This window comes from Nymphaea colorata, chromosome 1 (assembly GCF_008831285.2).
Source record: "Nymphaea colorata isolate Beijing-Zhang1983 chromosome 1, ASM883128v2, whole genome shotgun sequence".
NCBI lineage: Eukaryota > Viridiplantae > Streptophyta > Magnoliopsida > Nymphaeales > Nymphaeaceae > Nymphaea > Nymphaea colorata.
Window position 1 is genome coordinate 33,569,084 of NC_045138.2, and position 23,494 is coordinate 33,592,577.

Genomic DNA, 23,494 nt, shown 5'->3' on the forward strand with positions numbered 1-23,494 from the left:
TGCTTTCCTCCTCTCCCACTTCCTCTTAATTTCTTCATTACTCTTGTGTTGCCAGTGCTGCAACTCTCCCATATCTTCAACCATAGTAACTCTTCAAATTGGAGAAACGACCCAGGACATTGTTTCATCATGAATTCACCATTAATGTGGTTCAAATAGCCACAAATCGCTAACTGGGTTTCTAAGGGGAGAGGGTTGTAGTCTCTATTTTTACGGATGAAGTTAACTCAAGAAAAATGAAATGCAGAATCGATTAAGCCCCGAAAGGTTAATACAGGTACACATATATGTGGGCATCGATCGAGCAGAATCAATCTGGCGTGAACAAAAAAAGGAAGTGTCTGAACAAGCTCAACTGTATCAGATTAGGAATGCTGCCCATTGTCACCGCCATTAGCCGCACATCCGGCCAATATCGTATCCCTTCGTTTACACCGTGTGTGAATTACACAGTCCAACCGGAAATTTTCGGAATGGTACTGTGCAGCATCCCTGCATTACAAAAAGCTGATTCCAGAGGAAAATTTTACAGAAAAGTCTTCGAACCCCGGAAAACTTTTCCGACCCACAGGCAGAGGGGCCGGACAATTTTCCCGGGATGAAAAAAGGTACCCGTCAGGGCTTCACGTCATTCTTCACCGTCTCGGCGCAGTCGCGAAGAAGGCCTCGTTGTCCCACCCTTCGTCTTTCTTCGCTGGCGCTGCCACCATCACCTAAGCCGGTCTGTCCACCGCTTCTCGAACCCTAAATTTTGACTTCTCTCAAAAAAGCAGAAGCTCAGTACCGGGAGCAGGGCCTCCATTTTCCCATGGCGTACAAGAAGGAGGTCGCCATCTCCAACAAGGCCGCTTCCCTCGCTGCCCAATTCTACAAGGTATCTCTCTCCCACCCCCACTCCTCGCCCCCGGCCGCTCCCTCCCCCCCCACCCTCTCACACTTCGTCGCAGCTCCCAACAATCTTCTTCTGTGTAACTATTTAAAACAACAATCCATCATTTGTTGTTTTGTTTATTTTAATGGCAGCATGATAGGGGCACATGTTGACTGCTTGATTAGATGCATTTGGTTTCAGCTGGTTTGTGAAACGGATAAAGAAGGTCCCCTGCAGCAGCAGTTTTCTGCAGTCATTCTAAGATATCACCAACACACTGTCTTACCAAGTATGTTTTTCCTTTTTTCTTCTTGTCATCATAGGCAGGATACAGGCATATCGGTTATGCTGAGCTATATGGCAACGAGAAAGAGATCGAAGGGTGGTGCAGGTTACGGTCCCAAAGCCAATGTCGACTTCGATGCCATGAATGTTGGAATGAGGGGAGTAGCTGAGCACACTGAAGAGGATCGTGAACTAAAAGGTAACCAGATTTTTTTCTTTTCCTGCTCATCAACCACACCTTCATTTTGGATTGTGTATGATTGACCTATTCCTACCTGTTCCTGAATAATTCCTCAGGGCCATCAAACAACCTCCATTCTTTCAACACATAAAACCACCAAGCAGTCATTGTACACCTCTTCTGGCTCACCAGAAGATGCTCCTTAAGATGGTCCCTGACAAATGGGCTCCTTACCTTCTCACGTCTCTTTCTTGTTTTCAATGGGACGCCGATGCAATAACTTCTGTTGTTCAGATGATTGCGAAGGGATGTGTACCCTCCCTCGCCTTCAATTTGCATAACTCGATCCGCCAATTTCCCTTGCGTCAAAGCAATTTTGACATGGCCATGTGTCTGTTCGTTACCTTCGTCATCATTATTGCTATTATGTCGTCACATCTCTCCAGAAGAAGAAAATTTATTTGGAGGCATACCATTATCATACGGTCGTAACTGATCTTAAACGCTCTCACATTAAGGCCGTAGGCTTCACGTCAAAATAGCCAAACACGAAACACCACCGTTATTTTTTCACGACCTCACTTACAGTCACTTGAAAGTCGTCGGTGATATGTGATGACCAAAGTAAGTGGCTGTTAGAATCTAATTTTCTTATTTATAAAGAGGCAGCAAATGAACGTCAATTGTCGATTTTGTGGGCAATTCCCCAGTTTTTAAAGTGGACTACTTTCTCTTGATATGTTCATCATGTCTCATCTCGTCACCAATTTTGTGAATAAATTTTCCATTTGATCGGCTCGGCTTTTGTTTAGATCTGTTCACGTTTATATATAAAATGTATGTGTACATATGCATGTAAAGAGAGAAAAGTGGGGCCCGTTGAATGGGTAGGGAGAGAGAACAGATCAAGTCAACGGGCCCCACTTCTTCTCTCTCTCTCTGTGTGCCGACTTTCATACGGCTATCTTCTGTCACTCTCAGCATTCATTCAATCCAAAGGTAAGGTACCGTGCTTGTAACGAACATGCTAACCAAAATAAAATAAAGGACATGATGTTAAGTCTCTAGGGCTGCATGCGGATCTGTTGCCAGACAATCAAGTCACCAAAAGTGGATTGTAGAAGATGTAACTTAACAAGAAACATGAGAGCATTCTAAGAATCTGGGTGTGGTACTATTTCCTTCTTATTAGCATCTAGCTCCACTGCTACCCCATCTTTGTTTCCTTCTCGACACCTGCATTGATTAGCTGTTGCTATGGAAACCTGCAGACAGAGGGGATGCTTGACGAGGCAGCCATCGCTTGGACTTCTCTTGTGCTTCCTGCTCTTCTGCTGCATGCAAAAGAACGTATGCTCTTCTACAGACACCATTTACCCAACTCAGTCTCTGAGCGGGAACAAGACAATCACATCTTCAGGTGGGATATTTGAATTGGGTTACTTCATTCTTGGTAATCCAGCCAGATACTTCGTAGGCATCTGGTTTAAGGATATCCCAGTCGATAATGTGGTTTGGGTAGCCAACAGAGAGAGACCGCTATACGACAACACAGCAGAATTTACGATATCCGAAGATGGTAACTTGGTTCTTCAAACCCAATCGGGGTCCTCAGTGATATGGTCTACCAACCTGAATCCAAGCCCACGTTCAAATTCCATGGTTGCTATCCTGCTGGACAGTGGTAATCTTGTTCTGAGGGATAAAAACTCTTCTGCAGGCACCATCATTTGGGACGCTTTCAGTCATCCAACGGACACTTGGTTGCCAAATCAAATTTTTGGAGTAAATAAGGCAACCAAGCAGATCATACGGTTCAGTGCATGGAAAAATTTACAGGACCCTTCCCCTGGGTTTTACTCTGAAGAGGTTGATCCAAATGGAACTGCTCAGATGATTTTGATGTGGAACAAGACCCAGCAGTACTGGAGCACTGGGACTTGGGATGGCCACGTTTTTAGTGCAGTGCCTGAGATGAGAGGTCGGCCTATCAATTTCAGCTATGTCACAAATGACACTGTGAGCTACTTCACTTACTCCTTCTACAGTAGCACCATAATTGCAAGGTTTATATTGGACCATACCGGGCAAGTCAAGCTATTCATATGGGACAAAAGTAGATCACAATGGATTCTGTTCTGGGTGAGGCCTACGGAGTATCAAACATGTGAAGTTTACGGTCTGTGTGGAGCCTTTGGGGTTTGTGATCAGGTCAGCCTGAATCCTTGCCAATGCGTTGATGGGTTCAAGCCGGTATCTGCTAAAAACTGGGAACTCAATGATTGGACCGATGGGTGCGCAAGGAAGAACAAATTGCAGTGCGCAGGTGACCAGTTTTCTTTACTGTCAAACATGAGATCCCCTGGGAAACCTGATGCTGCAAGAGCACTGGGAAGTGCAGCAGAGTGCAAGTCAGCATGTCTGAAAGATTGTTCATGTACAGCTTATTCTTATGTGGAAAATAACTGTTCTATATGGAGGGGAGACCTTTTCAATCTCCAGCATCTGCCTCAAGGTAGTGGAGCCGGCATTTACATTCGCCTTGCCGGTTTGCAGACTGCCACAAATGAGACTGCAAAGAAGCAACCTGCTCCTGTGATCACCGAGGCATCAACTGGAGGTACATTGATTTCTCTAGCCATCGTCGTCTGTTACTGTCGTTCGCATCCTTGTAGTGGTTGGATCCTTGACAAATTTCAGGCATTAATGTTCCCATACGGAAACTTGCCCACTGCACAGAGAACTTTTCCCCACTAAGAGAATTTATTGGTTACATTGTAAATATATTATTCCTAAACATTGTTTATATTCAGTTAATTGAACATTCGAAATATTATGCATTTTATTTTTCACCTTTTTTTTGACATCATTTGAATTTTCTTAATCTTTTTTTGTGTTTTACATTTCTGAATTAGAAAGAAAAGTATACTCCTAATTTTCCAATTCGATTTCGTCCAGTCAATTTTCTAAATCTTCTTGAGAGAACGACTCAATCCAAAAATCACAATTTCACAACAACGAGTTGTGCCCAGAAATATGAATTTTGTAAGGGTTAGAGAACAAGGCCATCTATAAGAGAAGACCCCTTAACCCTAACGAGAACTCTTCTTGTTTTATTTCAGGTGGCCGAGGCCAGAAACGCAAACGAGTTCTAGTCTTTGTAGTGATTCCTCTGGTGGCAGTTCTATGTATTGCTGTAGGAGCATATTTGTTTTGGAGGCGGAATGCCAAACGGAGAGGTAATCATCCATCTGACCAATTATGATTCTGGAATAGCACAAGTTGCTAATTTTCTTATCATCGTCTCCAATCTAGTAAGTTGTTTCTCTTGTTAACTAGCTAGCTGGCTGACATGAGAGCGATCGACCTTGCTTTCTTCAGCTCTCTGTTTTATCGCTCATTGGTGGCCTGAAAATGAGAAAAGAACTGCGGCTTTCAGCTTGCTATCTGCATATAGATCATATTCCTTAGTTCATATTACGAATGCTTGCTCCTCTTCTTCTCATGAACATTGTGGAGTGCTTCCGGCCTCCAAATGATGCAGGTGAACCAAGCGATGCACATCTAGCTGCTGCAATTGGTCTTGGAGAAGAAGGGGAATTCAATAGAGGACCTGACCTGCCGTTGTATGAGCTTCGAGCTATCATGGTTGCCACCAATAATTTTTCTGAATCAAACAGGCTGGGAGAAGGAGGTTTTGGTGCTGTCTACAAAGTAAGACTGCCATTTCACAAATTTTAAATCCCAATCTGTCGCAATTGATGAATCTCTTTTCCCACTATTCTTGGAGCAAAGTGAATACAGGGGCAAGGGTTCTCTGGACAACGTTTAGTTCCTGTGACGCTTAACATTTACAAGCTATAGAACCCGCTGACTTGATCAGTAGTCATAAATGGCAGAGAACCCGATTTACTATTGGACAATAGAATTTCCTTCAATGTGATTCCTTTTCTTTTTCTGTTTTACGTAGAAAATGGTCGGCAGTTGTAAACTAACATTGCGGTTTAAACATTGCAAAAGGGTGAGCTCTCAGGGGAGCAAGTAGCTGTGAAGAGATTGTCCAAGGATTCCAAACAAGGGGTCGAAGAGTTCGTGAACGAAGTGAAGCTAATTGCAAAGCTTCAGCACAAAAACCTTGTTCAGCTTTTAGGGTGCTGTGTTGAGGGAGATGAGAAGATTTTGGTGTACGAGTACATGCCGAACAAAAGCCTCGACACATTCATCTTCGGCGGTCTGTCACTCTCATTCACTTTGCTGGGATCTGTTCTCGATTAACACATGTACATGCTTCAGTGCATGTACAGATAAATTGCCCTGTTTTGTGACTATTGTGCAAGGCTAGCGATTGATTTCTAATTTTCTTTACTTTCTCCACTCAATAAGTCGTCCAACGACTTCCAGCAGCCCTAGGGATTGATTTCTGATTTCCTTTTTTTTCTCCCCTCGACTAATTGTTCAATTTTCTGCATTACAAACCATGGTGCAGAAGAAAGTCTTAGAAGGCTGCTGGGTTGGGAGAAACGCTTCGAGATAGTGATGGGGATTGCTCGTGGGCTTCAATATCTCCACAGAGAATCGCGATTGAGGGTGATACATAGGGATCTCAAAGGCAGCAACATTCTCCTTGACGCAGAGATGAACCCTAAAATTTCTGATTTTGGTTTGGCCAGAATATTCGATGGTGACCAAAGTCAAGTGAACACCCACAAAGTGGTGGGCACCTAGTGAGTACTTTCTCTGCTTCTCTCTTATAAAGGACTTCCCTCCATCATTTCTCAAGCATGCTAAATTAATTCGTGATGAAAATGGCAGTGGGTACATGCCACCAGAATACGCACTAGAAGGCCGCTACTCCATAAAAACCGACGTCTTCAGCTTTGGGGTCATCGTCCTTGAGATTGTGAGTGGGCAGAGGATGACACGGTTCCAAGACATGGAGCACTCCCTTAACCTTCTAGGCCATGTAAGGATGACAAGGTTTCCAGCCATCTCCATTGTTCTGTGATACACATCTCCCATTGTAACTGGTAAATTGTGCTTGATACTTGTGAGTTGTATTGGGCTGCAGGCATGGAAACTGTGGAGTGAAGATAAAGCAGTGAATTTGCTTGATCCATCATTGGGAACGCCGTGCAACTTAGATCAGGTGATGAGGTGCATCAATGTGGGACTGCTCTGCGTGCAAGAAGATGCAGCAGATCGTCCGACCATGTCCTCCATTTGTCTCATGCTGAGCGAAGACGCAGAAGCACTCCCTACTCCTAAGCATCCAGCCTACTCTCACAAGGCTAGGCCTGTGGATGCAAGTTCGCCTCCTATAGGAAGTGAGCCTACAACGACCCCGATTTCAGCGGTGGAAGCTCGGTAGGAAGCTAGCAGTACTCTTGCTGCGTTTATCCCTTCAGGGTCTCTAAAACTTTATAAGATCTTTCTCGTCGCTCCGACCATTTTCTAGCTCTAAATGCATCACGGACATCCAACTTTGCGGTTCTATTGATACAAGTCGTAAATACTTTTTGACTGTTGATCAACAAATGCGTCATATGGCAAACGTTTTATACGGTGACTCCCTTTATGGAAAGTTATTTTTATCATGCAGATTATTATACAGTGTGTTCTAAAATGTTGTGTTATTCTTTGAGAAATCTCAATTTCTTTGCATTGCATTTGTAGGTCCTGGATTAATTCTGATGATTGCATTTGTATGGCTACAACCCTGCAACAAAAAAGAAAACACCTTGAAGGTTAATTTTTGAAACTTAATTGTGTAAACAAAACATCATTCATTGACCGATAGAGAAGTGATTCTTTTTAATAAGAGGTATTTTCCATTTTAAATTAGAAGTCGATGTTTGTTTGTGAGATAGGCAGCCCCTTGAGACTTTTTCTCAAAAAATTGTGTTCATATTTGTAAACTTTTAAAAATTGAACGGTGATTTGTTTTTTATAATTTTTTTAAAAAATATTGGAGGTGTAAACTTTGATTGCCGTGTTTGTTTCTGCTCTAATACGGTTTAAGAAGTATAGTTCGGCCCCTCCTAGACAAAATTTCTAACTTTTTTCCCGATCCTTAAGCAGGGTAAAAATGTCAATGGATTGGGTGTCTCATCAGACTGCTTAAAAAAAAAAAAAGTTAGTCACCGGAAAAAAATTAACATCAGATAAAAATAACGTCTAACCGAGTTTGAATTCAGATTAATATTGAAATTGAGGTCTAAATATCGAAATAACATCAGGCTGCCAAAAATGCTTTTTACAGTCGTCATACGTGCACCCGAATATTATAAAGTAAGACGTGAAGATCAAACGCCCTGCTATATATTATTTTCCTTCTTGCTGGCTTTTCTTTCTCATAACAGAATAAATGCCTCCGGCGATGAAATGTAGTGGAATATTTTGCTTCTACGAAGTTGATGATGTAGTTTAAGTAATTATTGTTAGCTCAAATTCGAGCCAGCAATCATCGAAATCAGTCATCCAGATTTTAATTGTATTGACATTTAATTGTGAAATTGCATTTTGAATCTGAACCCAAATTTGATTGGTAATGGTACCAAGATTTGGATAAAGTACTCCAAAAAATTATATATGAAAAATGTCCTCATCATCCTAGAATTAGGAAACAGCGATAACTTTTGGTATATATCTACTAAAATATTTTCTTTGTAAGGGAGAAAATTGAAAAAAAAAACATAAAAAATAAAATCCAATGCTGGCAGTTTCATGGGAACTTGTTACAGAATTTCCGAGTCGGTCCAAAGCTCTAGAGAAGCATCTGGATGGAGCCATAGCTCTGGCTGCCGCTCTTTTAACACCATGAACTTGGTAATCCGATCCTAAGAACACCAAAACTTTATCATCTGTCTGTTCTCGTTGCCAAACAGTTCCTAAGAAGGTAATTGGCCATTCTTTATTCCATAAACTTGTTCCAGAAAAAAATGAATGCCCTATTATATACATATGACAAAAAATGGGTTGCTTCTGTTGTTAGGATGTGTGCCCTCAATTTAAAACCCGTAGTAAGCGTAGAATAATTCGATCCACCAATTTCCCTTGTGTCAAAGCAATATATCTGTTCCTTACTTTCGTCATTATTATTGCTATTATGTCTTCGCATCTGTGAGAAGAAGAAGATTTATTTGGAGGCATACCATTATCATACGGTCGTAAATGATCTTAAATACTCTCACGTTAAAGGCCGTAGGTCTCATTCTGATGAAAAGAACGTCCAAATAGCCAAACATGAAAACATCACACTTTTTAATTCACTCACTTATGATCACTTGAAAATCATCGGTTACATGTGATGACCTATACAAAATTCTTTTTAAATTATCTTTTTGCTCCTAAAAATTTTAATAAATTACCAGTGGCACTTCTTTTTTGCACATTTTTAAAATCTAAAGCCTCCCTTCGTTACCGAGAAAAAGTGGTGGCAAAAGGCAGTTGTTAGAATCTAATTTTCTTATATATAAAAATACAAAAAATGAATGTCCATTAATTTTCGATTTCGTGGGTATTCAATTCAGTTTTCTCTTTCTTCCATTTTGTTTTAAGTTTTCCCTTTACACAAACATCTTCTTCACCCATATAGAATTGTCGATTCCCAAAAATGTTTATTTTCATTAAAAAAATATTAATATTAAAAAATAGAAAAAGAAGTTTTTTTTTGAAAAAGATTAAACCTGAATCCTACCGTACATTATTTATCATCGCTAAAAACATTATTTTTATAATTTTGTCTAATGATTTTTTTATGTCTTTTTTGGTTAGTTTTTCATTTATTTTATTTTACCTATTTTTCTTTTACAAATTGTCAATTTTTTTTCCGGAGAAAAAGCTCTCCAACAAATCACCTGATAGAAATGAACGTCTCTATCAAAAACCCGATATTTATGACAAAAGATGGAGCCCCATTTTGAAACAAATTCTTCTGCTTACATTCAAGGGGCCCAACTACTGTCAAAAGGGCTGTCATTTCTTGTGGTCAACTTGGTTGCTTTTGTTATCGTCATTTTTTTATAACTTTATTCAACTTTTGCTCTCTCTGTCGCTTCTATCACTCTCAGCATTCACTCGATCAGAGGGGTAATGTACTGTGCTTGATCCCGGCATGCTAACAAATAAAAATAAAAAGGCTAGATGTCAAGTATCTGGGGGTTCATCTTTGTTTTTGGAGACACCTGCATCGATTACCTATTGCCATGGAAACATGCAGACAGCCGAGAGGCTTAACGAGGCAGCCATCACCTACAGTTCTCTTTGGCTTTCTGCTGTGCTGCTTCGTGCAAAAGATTTTATGTTCTTATGTGAACACGATTTACCCAACTCATGCTCTAACGGTTGACCAGACAATTAGATCTTCTGCTGGAGCATTTGAATTGGGTTACTTCACTCTCGGGAATCCAGCCAGATACTACATAGGCGTTTGGTTCAAGGATAAGCCAGGAGACAATGTGGTTTGGGTAGCCAACAGAAAGAGACCTCTACAGGACAACACAGCAGAATTTAAGATCTCCGAAGATGGTAACTTGGTTCTTCAAACTCAATCAGGGTCCTCGGTGATATGGTCTACCAACCTAAATCCAAGCCCACGTTCAAGTTCCATGGTTGCTGTCCTTCTGGACAGTGGTAATCTTGTTCTGAGGGATAACAGTTCGTCTGGCACCATCTTCTGGGACAGTTTCAGCCACCCAACAAACACCTATTTGCCTGGTCAAATTTTTGGACTGAACAAGGTAACCAAGCAGCGCCAAGTTCTCACTTCATGGAAGAATTTACAGGACCCCTCCCCTGGGCCATTCTCTTTTGAGATAGATCCAGATGGAACCGCACAATGTTTTCTGCTGTGGAACAGGACTCATAAGTACTGGAGCACTGGGATTTGGGATGGCCACATTTTCGCTAACTCGCCGGAGATGCGAGGTTATTCAGCCATAACTTTCAACTATGTCACAAACGACACAGTGAGCTACTTCACTTACGCGTTCTACGGGAGCATGTCAAGGTATATAGTGGATCATACTGGGCAGCTCAAGCAATATATATGGGACAAAGATAAATCACAATGGACTCTTCTCTGGCTGAAGCCCACAGAGTATCAGACCTGTGAAGTCTATGGTCTGTGTGGAGCCTTTGGGGTTTGTGATCAGGTTAGCCTGAATCCCTGCCAATGCGTTGAGGGGTTCAAGCCGGCATCTGCTAAAAACTGGGAACTGAATGATTGGTCTGATGGATGCACAAGGAAGAACAAATTGCAGTGCGCAGGTGACCAGTTTTCTTTACTGCCGAAGATGAATGCCCCTGGGAAACCTGATGCTTCAACAACACTCGCGAGTGCAAATGAGTGCAAGTCAGCTTGTCTGAAAGATTGTTCATGTACCGCTTATTCTTATAAGGAAACTAACTGTTCTATATGGAGGGGAGACCTTTTCAATCTCCAACAGCTGTCTGAAGGTAGTGGAAACGGCGTTTACGTTCGTCTTGCCGGCGCCTTGCAGATTGCCACGAATGAGACCACAAAGACGCAGCCTTCTCCTGTGATCACTGAAGCCTCAACTAGAGGTAAATTGGGTTCGCCATCCTTAAAAAAATTCAGGCGTTGTTCCCATACAGAAATTTGCCAGACCACACAAAGAAATTTCTCCTAGTTAGAGAAATTATTGGTTGCATTCAAAATCGTTCCTTGAAATTTCTTTATGTTCAATTCATTGAAGATTAAAACTGTAATATGTTTTATACATCCTTTGTATTTTCTTAACGTTCTTTTTCTGGCTTTTACAATTCTGAATTAAAAACAATTCGATTTCATCCGGTCAATTTTCTTAATCTTCTAGAAGAATGACTCGGTCGAAAAAATAAAAATTCACAACACTGAGTCGGTCCGGAATGAATTTTGACAGAGTTATAGGGCAGGGCCATCAATCAGAGAAGACTCCATAACTCCAGTGGAAACTCTTCTTATTTTATCTCAGGTGGGCGAGGACCGAAATCAGCACGATTTCTAGTCTTTGTAGCAATTCCTCTGGTAGCAGTTGTATGCATTGCTGTAGGAGCATATTGGTCTTGGAGGCGCAATGCCAAACAGAGAGGTAAGCGACTAATCTGACCAATTATGATCTGGGGACAGCAAAATTTGTTGTATTTTCGTTTCATCGTTGCCATCTAGATACACGCAGCCTCTCATGATATAGTCTCTCCAGTTCACAAGCTGGCTGACATGAGAGCGTTCATGTGTCACGCAGCCTTGCTTTCCTTGGCTCTGTGTCGCCTAAGTGCAGTGGCCTGAAAAAAAGAACCGAGGCTTTTAGCTTCCTTATTCATATCAGGACCTCTTTCTCCTCTTCTTCTCAACTTTGTGAAATGCTTTTGGGCTCCAAATGATGCAGGGGAACCAAATGAAGCAGGTCTTGATTCTGCAATTGATCTTGGAGGAGAAGGGGAAGAGAGCAGAGGACCTGACCTACCGTTTTATGAGCTTCGATTTATCGCTGCTGCAACCAACGATTTTTCTTATTCAAACATGCTTGGAGAGGGAGGTTTTGGTGTTGTCTACAAAGTAAGATCGCCATTTCAGAAATTCCAAATCTGTCTCTGTCTCTGTCTCGGTGTGGTTCTGGCCAAAACGTTTACTTGCAGTGGTGTTTAACCTTGACCAGCTTTGGAATCCGGTGAATTGATCAGCAGTTATAACTAAATACCTTTGAAGATAGATCTGGCAGATATAGACGATAGATTTTCCCTCAATGCGATGTATATATATATATTTTCTGTTTTACGTAGAAAATAGTAATCAATTGTAAACTAACATGGCGGTTTATACGTCGAAAAAGGGTGACCTCTCAGGGGAGCAAGTAGCTGTGAAGAGATTGTCCAAGGATTCCAAGCAAGGTGTGGAAGAGTTCGTAAACGAAGTGAAGTTAATCGCAAAGCTTCAGCACAGAAACCTTGTCCAGCTTTTAGGATGCTGCGTTGAGGGAGAAGAGAAGATTTTGGTGTACGAGTACATGCCGAACAAAAGCCTCGACGCATTCATCTTCGGCGGTCTGTCACTCTCATTCACTTTGCTGGGATCTGTTCTCGATTAACATGTATACATGCTTCAGTGCAATGTAAAGATAAATTGTCCTGTTTTGTGCCAATGTGCAAGGCTAGCGATTGATTTCTGATTTTTTTTACTTTCTTCCGTCAACAAGTCGTCTGACGACTTTCAGCAGTACTAGAGATTGATTTCCGATTTCCTTTTCCTTCTCCCCTCAACTAATTGTTCAACATCTGCACTACTGACCATGATGCAGAAGAAAGTCTTAGAAGGCTGCTGTGTTGGGAGAAACGCTTCTTGATAGTGATGGGGATTGCTCGTGGGCTTCAGTATCTGCACAGAGAATCAAGATTGAGAGTGATTCATAGGGATCTCAAAGGCAGCAACATTCTCCTCGATGCAGAGATGAACCCTAAGATTTCCGATTTTGGTTTAGCCAGAATATTGGATGGTGACCAAAGTCAAGAAAACACCCACAGAGTGATGGGCACCTAGTGAGTGCTTTCTCTCCATCTCTCTTATACCACCATTTACAAGGACTTCCATCATCATCTCTCAAGCTTGCTATATTAGTTCATGATGAAAATGGCAGTGGGTACATTGCACCAGAATATGCATTGGAGGGCCGCTACTCCATAAAATCCGACGTCTTCAGCTTTGGGGGGTCATAGTCCTTGAGATAGTGAGTGGGCAGAGGATGACGAGGTTCCAAGACATGGAGCATTCCCTTAACCTTTTAGGCCACGTACGAATTCTTGATCCTTTCTTCTTTGCCAGCCAGTCATCTCAATTGCTTTGTCATTCACATCTCTCATTGTAACTGGTCATTGTGTTTGATGCTTTTGAGTTGTATTGGGCAGGCATGGAAACTGTGGAATGAAGATAAAGCAATGAATTTGCTTGATCCATTATTGGGAACGCCGTGCAACTTAGATCAGGTGATGAAGTGCATCAATGTGGGATTGCTTTGTGTGCAAGAAGATGCTGCAGATCGTCCGACCATGGCTTCCATCTGTCTCATGCTGAGCGAAGACGGCGCAGTACTCCCTGCACCTAAGCATCCAGCCTACTCTCACAAGAGGAAGCCTATAGATGGAAGTTCGCCTCCTACAGGAAGTGAACCTACAACAATTCCAATGTCAGCGGTCGAAGCTCGATAGAGAGCTAGCAATCTAGCTGCGTTGATCCCTTCAGGGTCTGTAAAACTTCTTAGATCTTTGTCCTCCTTATTTCACGTATTCTGAAGCCATATACCATCGACATCCAAGCTCGATTGCACCGTGTGGCAATCGTTTGCATAAATAAATCAAATAGTTAGGAAACCAATATGTGAATAAATAAAGTTTTTGGAGGCATCTGCCGACAGAAGCTCACATGTAGCTCTATCTTTTTACGAAAGCTATTTTGTGATGCACGTTACTATGCAAGGGAACCATCTCCTTATGTTCTGAAATGTTATTCTTGGAAAAATCTCAATTTGTGTGCAAATCTTGGTTCTGGAATATGACGATGTCTTTGCTTGACTAGAATTCCCGAAGAACCAGAAAAACCTGAAGCTCAACTTTTGAACTAAAAGTTGTGCGACCGGCCGATGAGTCCAGTTGGAAGTCTTTTGGCTGTACCAATTCATTTGTAGCCTGACTTCCATTCTATAATTTATTCTCCTGGATCCAGACATTTTATATCACTATTACTAAGTATGCTCTGCTATGCCACTCTGCAGGTAGCTGCAGAAACCCTAAGCTTAGACAGGGAGAATTTCCTTACAAATCAGAGCTAAAGCCCCATTGAATCGGTTTTTTGTTTGATTGAATAGACTTATTAAGCTCATTAACACGATCTAACCGACTGATAAATTCAGCCTGGATGTTGCTATATGTTACGTTTCTTGTACCATCAAGCATCAACGAAGGAAAGTTTCCGAAAAATAAAAAATCAATTGAAATATTTGGCTTCATTAAGAAAAAATCGAATAAGAGGTCTGACATTTGGGCAAAAGTCGCCACTCAACTTTTAAATCAAAGATGAAAATTTCTCAGCACTATATATATACATACACACACAGAGACACATGTGAATTATTTATGGTGATTATAAGCCTTCCGATTCACTGGATGATTGTTTAATTATATGATTCACATTGAAAACTATATTTCAAAATCAAACTACTAATTGTCACCCACCTTTTAGAAAATTAAATTTATACGTTTAATTTTATAAAACATCAATCAAATTGATTGCGTGAATCATAATTAATATATTGTATGCATAGAAACCGTACAATTTATTTATATTCTTAATTTTTTCAAAAACAAGAAGCTACAAAAAAAGTTCTAAAAGGTCTGAAGATTTTCTTTGCGAATCATAAAGTAACAGAAAAAAAAAAAAAAATCCTAGGTGCAATGCAGCATATTTTCTCCCAGATGAAAGCATGTTTAGAGATGCAGGGATGGCTACCCCTGCTGTAGTCGTGTGTCACAACTTGGGTGTTAAGGGTGCGACAAAAAGTAATGGAAAATATGGCTTAGGACTTTTGTTTGACGCGTTTGTTTCGGCCCTGATATGGTTTAAAGTCTGAAGTGAAGCGTCTAAAGTCAGTAGCATGACGCTCGGTCTAGCCATTCAAACATGCCTTCCTTTCTCTCGCTTTCCTTTCCATGTCTGGTTAATGGAAAAAGTGGCTTAAAACTTTGACACTCGGTCTAACCATTCCAAGGCGGTTTTATTCTCTCGCTTTCAATGGATCTCTCTTCCATGGCTGGTTAACATAAAAAGTGGCCTAAAACTTTGAATGGCATGTTTGTTTCAGCGGTGATATGGTTGAAATGGAGCATCTAAAGTTATGCTTTGACACTCGGTCTAACCATTCAAACACGCCTTCATTCTGTCGCTTTGTATGGATCTCTCTTTCCATGGCTGGTTAATGGAAAAAGCAGCTTAAAACTTTGGTCGATTTCTTTGTTTCAACCAAAGTTGCATGAAAACTCGGTCCAACCATTCAAACACGGCTTCGTTCTCTCACACCCTATGGGTCTCTCTCTACTATGGTTATGGTTGGTTAGTAAGAAAAGTGGCTTAAATTAGAGGCGGAGCAAATCAACTTTTTTTAGGCAAGTCGACTAGTATTTTCAAAATTTGTACAGATTGAATGATATTTTTCAAGATTTTTATATGTGTATGCAAGTTGACATGCCTGAGCCTTGGCAATTTGGCAGCCTGTTGCAACTTCATAATCATCATCTTGAATTTCTCGGACGGGTGCTGTCCTCTCGAGTCGTCTACTGCGGAAAAGGGCAATCTTAAATAGTCTCACATGGTGAGAAAGACGTGGCAAGATGCAAACGTGCAAGCTGGTTGTGGGCTTTAAACATCTGATTGCAAAATCTCATGGACCAAGCATGGTGTCTCCTATCGATCGACAATCCCTTCAATTTTGATAATATTTTCTCATTCTTCTCACCCGCAGACCCTTCCTCTTTTCTGACCTCTTGCTCTGTTTTCTGCAATGCCACCAACGTCATCTTCTGCCATGGAAACTCGCAGAGAAGGGGATGTCCTAACGAGAGCCAAGATGTCATGGAGGCCAAGGGATATAATTCTCCCATGTTTCTTGCTCTTCCATCTCCTACAAACCCGTCACTGTTTTGCAACAGACACGATCATTGCAGGCCAATCTCTTACCGGAGGCCAAACAATCACCTCTGCCGGTGGGATATTTGAATTGGGATTCTTCTCTCTCGGCAACCCAAGCAAGTACTACATAGGTATATGGTTCAAGGAGGTCCCGACTGATCATGTGGTGTGGGTAGCCAATAGAGACAAGCCTCTTCAGGGCAACACATCACAGTTCATGATCACGGAGGACGGCAACTTGGTCATTAGGAACCAGTTGGACGCCACAGTGATTTGGTCCACCAACCTGAATCCAACCTCATCTGCGTTCTCAAGAGCTGCTGTTCTTCTAGACAATGGTAATCTCGTTCTGAGAGATGGGAATTCATCTGGTACTGTCATGTGGGACAGTTTCAGTCACCCCACAAATACTTTGCTGCCAGGTGGGATCTTGAGGCTCCACCAATTACTTTTTTCATGGAAGAACACAGAAGACCCTTTCCCTGGACAGTTCAGTCTAGAGTTTGGCCCAACTGGAACAAACCAATCTATTATACTTAGGAGCAGGCTGCAGAACTATTGGATTACAGGGGTTTGGAATGGTCAACTATTTAGTGGGCGGCCCGAGATGGGAGCCAATCTCAGCGACAACTTCAGCTTTGTTATAGATGAGGCCGGGAAGTACTTAACTTACACAGCCTATAACAACAGAACCTTGTCGAAGCTTATGATGGATGTTTCTGGGCAGATCAAGCTGTTGGTATGGGTCAAAGAGGCTAAGCAGTGGAATGTTGCTTGGGCACAACCCGGAGAGCAGTGTGCTGTTTATGATGTCTGTGGAGCTTTTGGGATCTGTAATCAGGATGATCGGACTCCTTGCGAATGCGTGAACGGGTTCAAACCGACGTCTGCTAAGGACTGGGAGCTGAATGACTGGTCTGGAGGGTGCATGAGGGAGGCCAAATTGCAGTGTGGTGGTGATCAGTTTTCTCTGCTTTCAAGGATGCGATCTCCTGAGAATCCTGATACTGTAACGGCAGTGGGAAGTGAAGGTGGGTGTAAATCAGCATGCACAAAAGATTGCTCTTGCACTGCTTACTCTTATCAGGGCAGCAGGTGCTCATTATGGAGGGGAGATCTTTTCAATCTCCAGCAACGCTCTAATGGCAGTGGAGATGATATCTACATTCGTGTTGCAAGCTTGGAGACCTCCAACGGCGGGACTGATGCAGTAAAGACCCCTTCTCTATTCAATGGAAGCTTAACTGACGGTAAATTTTCACCCATTTGTCAATATTGCTTTTAATAATTTCAACAAGTCATACAAACAGAGCTTTGCATGTTTCTTTCAGCCTGTTGCATGGGAGGTAATCAGTATGTTGCATTGGGTCGTTATGGGTAGCCAAAAAAGATTAATGAAACTTGACTTACTTTTATTGCAGATGGAGCGAGAAAACGATCCCGAGTTAGACTTTTGTCAACTATTATTGCAGTGCCAATTACATGTGGTGTTGCAGTGGTGGCTATTTTTTGGCGGTGCAAATCTAAGACAACTGGTGAGTAAACTGGTCTGTAATTAATTTGAGGAATTTTCAACATCAATCGCCTTACAAACCTTCGACATTTTCAATGTATATATCATAATCTTACGACAGTGACATTAATGCAAAACTGAACGTTTCCATATGGATAGTTGCGGATTATGTTTTACTTTAGAATCAATTAAACATTCTCTTTTGTACGTCCTTTTTTTTTCAGTATTTTCAAAATATTGTGAGGCTTAGAGCTTGAACAGTATCCAGTTGTGAAACTTGTGACACTACTTGCACAAGACCTCCACCCATCCCAAGAAACCGGCATGACTTTCTAGTTGGAATAGGTCACGAGTTCAATGTATACTAGAAGTATGTCTTTGTTAGCATACCTTTGCAGAGATTTGCTTAACGTTAATTTGGGTATTGCATGCATTTCAATCCAAACTTGCGCTTAGCAATATCAGGTTCCACTAAACTTTTTCACCGTCTCCCCTGCTGGAAAAAATGCTATATGTACATGAGAGGTTTTTATCTACTGCTTCTCCTAAAGGGTTAAGTTCTAGGTTTTCCCTCTTCACTCAAGAATAATGTTTTGACGTCTGATATGGTGCAGTTGTGAGAAGTAAAACTTTATCCCATGGGCCAGTTGAGGTTGAAGAATTCAAGAGAGCGGCAGGAGGGACGGAGTTGCCATTGTTTGCATTACGGGCTAAGCTTAAAGAATCCATGAGGGCGAATAGAGGACCTGAATTGCCAATATTTGCTCTGAAAGCTATCATGAAGGCTACCAACAGTTTTGCAGAAACGAACAAACTTGGGCAGGGAGGCTTTGGGGCTGTTTACAGAGTAGACCCTCTCTCTCTCTCTCTCTCTCTCTCACACACACACACACACACACACACACATATATTAAACATCCACAAGCTTACACATGGTTACTTTCTTCAGATCTAATTAATTGGGTCTTATATAATTGCACTTAAAAACTAATATCTTTAAGTCATGATTTGGGTAAGAAGTTGAAATGACACGGCAGTTTATGTTCCCTGCATAGGGTAAGCTTGCAGGCGGGAAAGAAGTAGCTATGAAGAGGCTGTCCAAGGGTTCAAAACAAGGTATAGAGGAGTTCATGAATGAAGTCGGGGTAATAGCGAAGCTTCAGCACAGAAACCTGGTCCAGCTATTAGGATGCTGCATCGAGGCAGAAGAGAAGATTTTGGTTTATGAGTACATGCCCAACAAAAGCCTGGACACGTTATTGTTCGGTAGGTTGGTCATGTTTCTTCTTTAGTTGATCTATTATAGTTGTTATTTGCGATTTGTGTGAACCAATCAGTTCATTTAAGGTCAAGTTTTTAGTCGACATTAGTTTTTTCGAAAAAAACTTTTCGTGTGGCAATACGTAAGACCATATTCTGCTTAACATGATCAGACGCAGCATATATAACATTTGATCCTACAACCGAAAAAACTTAACAAGCTTGATTTCCCATCCTGTCACTCTCTGCTCTCATTCCTTAGATGAATGTAGTTTTACAGATAAACACAATAGTCATGGTTGTTAAGATTGTGAATACTCAGACTATCTCCCTCTCTTCATGAGATATTACTTTAATGTTCGATAAGAAAAGAGACAATTAGTCAGAGAAACTTATGTCAATGTGGTGTGAAAGGAGTACATTAAACAAAGATTTTTATTAAATAACTAAACTATTGTACTTGCAAACGTATATAGATTCAACTCTCAGCAAGCAGCTGGATTGGGAGAAACGCTTTGAGATACTATTGGGGATTGCCCGAGGGCTTCATTACCTTCATCAAGAATCAAGACTGACGGTGATTCACAGGGACCTCAAAACCAGCAATGTCCTGCTAGATGGCTTGATGAACCCCAGGATTTCAGACTTTGGTCTGGCCAGAATCTATGATGGCCGTGACAAAGCTCAAGTCAAGACCCAGCGGGTGGTGGGGACTTAGTAAGCTCTCTACATCCCTCCGTCTATCTGCGAATTATATTCTGGCTACTGCAAAATACAAAACAACATTCCCTGACTCCTCTCCCTTTGCAAATGTTTTCTCTTTAGCATTAAATGAAGAGAAAAAAGGAAAGAGTATTAGAGAAAGCCATGTATGCAGTAGTTAAGATTATTTCTCTCTCTCTCTCTCTTATATATATATATATGTATATATATATATAGCTAGCCATCCAGACCTCCGTCTAATCATGGCTGCCCGGTACCTTGCATGGGGGGCGTGATTAAACATACGCCCGATGCAATGCATCAGACAGTGTGTTGTGAGAGGCCATTTGTTTTGTAACGATCATAGAATAAAAATAAACTTAACTTGGTAGTTGGTACTGATTATACAAACTTGTACTCTTTAATTTAAAGTAGTTGAGTTGGTGACTGATATGCAGCGGATACATGTCACCTGAATATGCGTTGGAAGGACGATACTCCACGAAATCTGATGTCTTTAGCTTCGGGGTCATAGTCCTTGAGGTCGTCAGTGGACAGAAGGTCTCCCATTTCCATAACGCCGATCACTCCCTCAATCTTCTTGGACATGTAAGCTTCCAAGCTACACTTCCTCTCTCCTGTCACAAAATTGATCTTCCTAACTTGCCTCCTGTAAATTTACTTTAGAACTGCTTTTTTATTTTAAAGAATCGCAGCCATTTTTTCATTGTATTTTGTGGAAATTGGGTAGTACATAGGATTCTAGTGTTTCGATATTGGTCCTCCCTATGGAGCTGATTTAATTAGCTAGCTGCGTATATGCCAATTCTGAGTAAATTTCTGATCATTGTTGTGCGCACTTGATATAATGGTGAGTTTGACAAAGGGACAACATTGACGAATATTGGTGTGCAGGCATGGAAACTCTGGAATGAGGGCGCAGGGCTGGACTTGTTAGATCATCTGTTGTGCAAGTCTTGCTCCCTGAGTCAGGTGATGAGATGCATCAATGTGGGCCTGCTCTGCGTTCAAGAAGATGCAGCAGATCGGCCATCCATGTCCTCTGTCGTGCTCATGCTTGGCAGTGAGTCTGCAAAATTGCCTAAACCCAAACAGCCAGCCTATTCTTATAGAGGTAAAAGTTCAGAAGTGGGTTCCTCTTCTATAGAAAGTGAATCCGCAGCCAAGGAAGACACAATCTCTGTGCTGGAAGCTCGGTGAAAACGTCAGTGCATAATCACTTTATTCTGCAAGTTTTTCCGCTCTTTTCATGTCTTACTTCATCCGCAAGTTCATCTTTTCGATCTTGCGGACAACAACATGATGAAGTCAAGAACGTGATTCCAGGAGACGACGCCAAAGCGGATCTCAGAAAACAAAATGAAGAAGTCCGGACTTGATCTAGGGTCTTTCAATTAACACCCTTCACAGACCCTTCCTGCCACTTCTTCACTATCTTTAATGGTAGCATCATAAATTAGCTATCAAAGTCTTTTCAGCATGAATGTCAGCCAGCAAGACCACTAATTAGAATTAGTGGTTGTGGCGCTTCTTGAGCTACTAACGGGCCTCATGCATGCATGTTGCAGTGAGCCAAAACTTAAAGATGTCATTGTTTCACTGCGAATAGAACAATGTTACCTGAATTGATGGGCAATTGCTTCCAATTGATGGTTCGCCGATTAACTAAAAAATTGGGTTGAATAAGTTTCCTTTTTTGTTCCCAATTTTAATATCTATTAGGCGCTCTGTTATTTACGAGTCATACTATTTGGATACTTTTTTCATAACTTCCTTCAGTAAGAAAAAGATGGGAATTACCGTGATTCCTTAATTAGTAACCGCGTGCTTTTGGGGAAGAAAAGAGCAAAAACTAAATTCCCTATCCTTACCCCACGAAAAAAGCTTAAAGAAACTTGTTAATTTTTAATGATAGTTCAGACAGGAAATAAATTCTCATTAAGTTTTGCGTTCAGTTCATTTTCTCACATTTGAATCAGACTGTTAAGAAAAATGTCGATTGGAACTTTGGTTGGTACCTTTCTTGTCTTGATCTGAACTCAAACTCGACTACAAAAATGTACAATTGTCGAATCGAACCCACTGACCTATCTTCATCCCTGTTTCTGTTTCACTGGGTTTCGCAAATGACATGTTTAAATCAATCCATTAATTACACAGATTCTACCTTTGTTTAAAAATGACCTACAGAATATGTTTAACCTTGGTCCCAAATTGTTTAATGTCCTAAGCACCAAGTAGAATATCTTTCAGTACCCCAACTGTAATAGTACATTTCAGTTATTGCAGAATAGCACATGGATGTAAACCGACAACTGTCCCCTCTACTAGATATTATGGCTTGATGTTTATACTGCAGGGACCAGCTTCGATCAAATCCTACTTTTTCCTTGTCACAAAGTGCCGACATGTTTGATACCATGCACAGAAAGTCAACTCTTAATTGCTCTAATGTCTTGATTTCAACAAGTTTGAGATGCTGCTGTAATCGACATCGCAAACTAAATGCGTACACTTACAGTTGCCAAGTAACCGCACCTTTTTTTTTCCTGACTTTTTATTATCTGCTTGGAAGAAAATGCATCCATTGCAGTTATAAATTAACTTTTACATTGAAGGTATGAAGCTCATTTTACTGTTTGTGCAGCAAGAAAGATATGTCTGAATCCCAAAGAAAGGTATGTAAAATATGGTTAAACTGGTTGATGATAATTGCTAGCATAGGAAAGAGGACTAGAGCATGCATGGGGAGGGATGACAAGCAATGACTTACTAGGGTCACCCTGAGAGAAGAATAGCAACTTAATTGATAGCACTTTACCCTGAACTATAGATGCATTTCAAGTCTAGTATCGGACTCAGGGTAAGTTCCAGATGAAAGACCAGAAGGCCAAGACAGTCGAGAGGAAGCAAGACGAACTTACAACTAAAACAAACCTTAGTAAATAAGGCCACTACAAGTGGCCTACTGAAGATGGATAGCTGACACCTGCCTGAATACATGGTAAGACTTGTAGGAACTAGGAACATAGTAACATTTTGCTGAACCACCGTCACAGAAGAGCCGAAACAACTCTGCTGAAAAACCATATAAACCAGGCAACTTGCTTCAGCTAAGACAGCAAACCGCTGCCTTCACCTTTGTAGCATGAATTGGCAGGGAGGTGGCCTATGCAACAAAGAGAGAAGGGAGACAAGGGTGGAAAAGCAGAGTACCTTGAGGAGCTGAAAGGGAGTTCGAAAGAAGTTTGTGAGAGTTGGAGGGTGCAAACAAAGATTAAAAGGTGCATGTTAATTTGCCTGTGGTGAGACACAGAGAAATGGAAGAAGTGGTTATTTTGGTCTCCCCAGACAAGTGAGACCTTTTTCTTTGTCTACACTGATTGGTATCCGTTGTCAATTCCTCCTAGATGAGAAAGGGGAAGGCCCAAATGGATTGGGGCTAAATTGAAGATCAGCCAACTAGGCCTTCCATGCAGACGTGTAACCAAATTGTCATGTAACAAGGAAGACTGCAACTCCATGACCTGCTAATTAACAAATACGATACAACTTCTTGGACAACTTAATTGCCAACAAGGAGTTGGGAAATAAAAAGAATAAAAGTGAATTAAACCTCAGCAAAACTCGGATTCCGGGCAGAATAAAGAGAGGGAGATCAGAAAAATAAATGTGGATCTAGGCTTGGATATTCAATATTAGATAAGATGCTTAATTTAAGTGATACTGGAATAAAATACTGAGATTAAGAATAGTAATTGAATTGTAGTAAATAATTGTATCATGTATTACACTATTCTATTGATTGCAATTTGCAACGAAATCTTTCATAATTAGATTTCAAGTTAGCAACTCCTTTTTTTTTCCCTTTCTCCTTTCTATTTCAGATTGAAGAAGAGAATCCAAAATATAAAGGAGATTTACGCCCAAGGGTAAAAACCCCAGAGTTAAGGTTATTTTGGAATGTACCAGTTGTGTCCGAAAGAC

At 41.1% G+C, this 23,494-nt stretch overlaps 1 protein-coding gene and 1 pseudogene across 1 annotated transcript; both read left to right on the forward strand.

Annotated features, from left to right (window-relative positions):
• The first annotated feature begins 2,460 nt into the window (after positions 1-2,460).
• LOC116246257 (uncharacterized) lies at positions 2,461-13,733 on the forward strand (annotated as a pseudogene).
• Positions 13,734-15,789: 2,056 nt separating this feature from the next.
• LOC116255747 (receptor-like serine/threonine-protein kinase SD1-8) lies at positions 15,790-21,136 on the forward strand. Its single transcript, XM_031631704.2, has 7 exons — positions 15,790-17,261; positions 17,433-17,546; positions 18,139-18,371; positions 18,580-18,790; positions 19,261-19,501; positions 19,945-20,095; positions 20,402-21,136. Exons 1-7 carry the CDS (start codon positions 15,884-15,886, stop codon positions 20,705-20,707), a joined length of 2,634 nt encoding a protein of 877 aa, XP_031487564.1. The 5' UTR covers positions 15,790-15,883; the 3' UTR covers positions 20,708-21,136.
• The last annotated feature ends 2,358 nt before the right edge of the window (positions 21,137-23,494 follow it).

What these genes read in the sequence shown, in the direction of transcription:
- LOC116255747 (XM_031631704.2), top strand. Translation starts at nt 15,884, where the DNA reads ATGCCACCAACGTCATCTTCTGCCATGGAAACTCGCAGAGAAGGGGAT. An exon ending in CAATGGAAGCTTAACTGACG is followed by an intron (nt 17,262 to 17,432) that starts GTAAATTTTCAC and finishes CTTTTATTGCAG; the next exon opens with ATGGAGCGAGAAAACGATCC. An exon ending in CAGCGGGTGGTGGGGACTTA is followed by an intron (nt 19,502 to 19,944) that starts GTAAGCTCTCTA and finishes ACTGATATGCAG; the next exon opens with CGGATACATGTCACCTGAAT.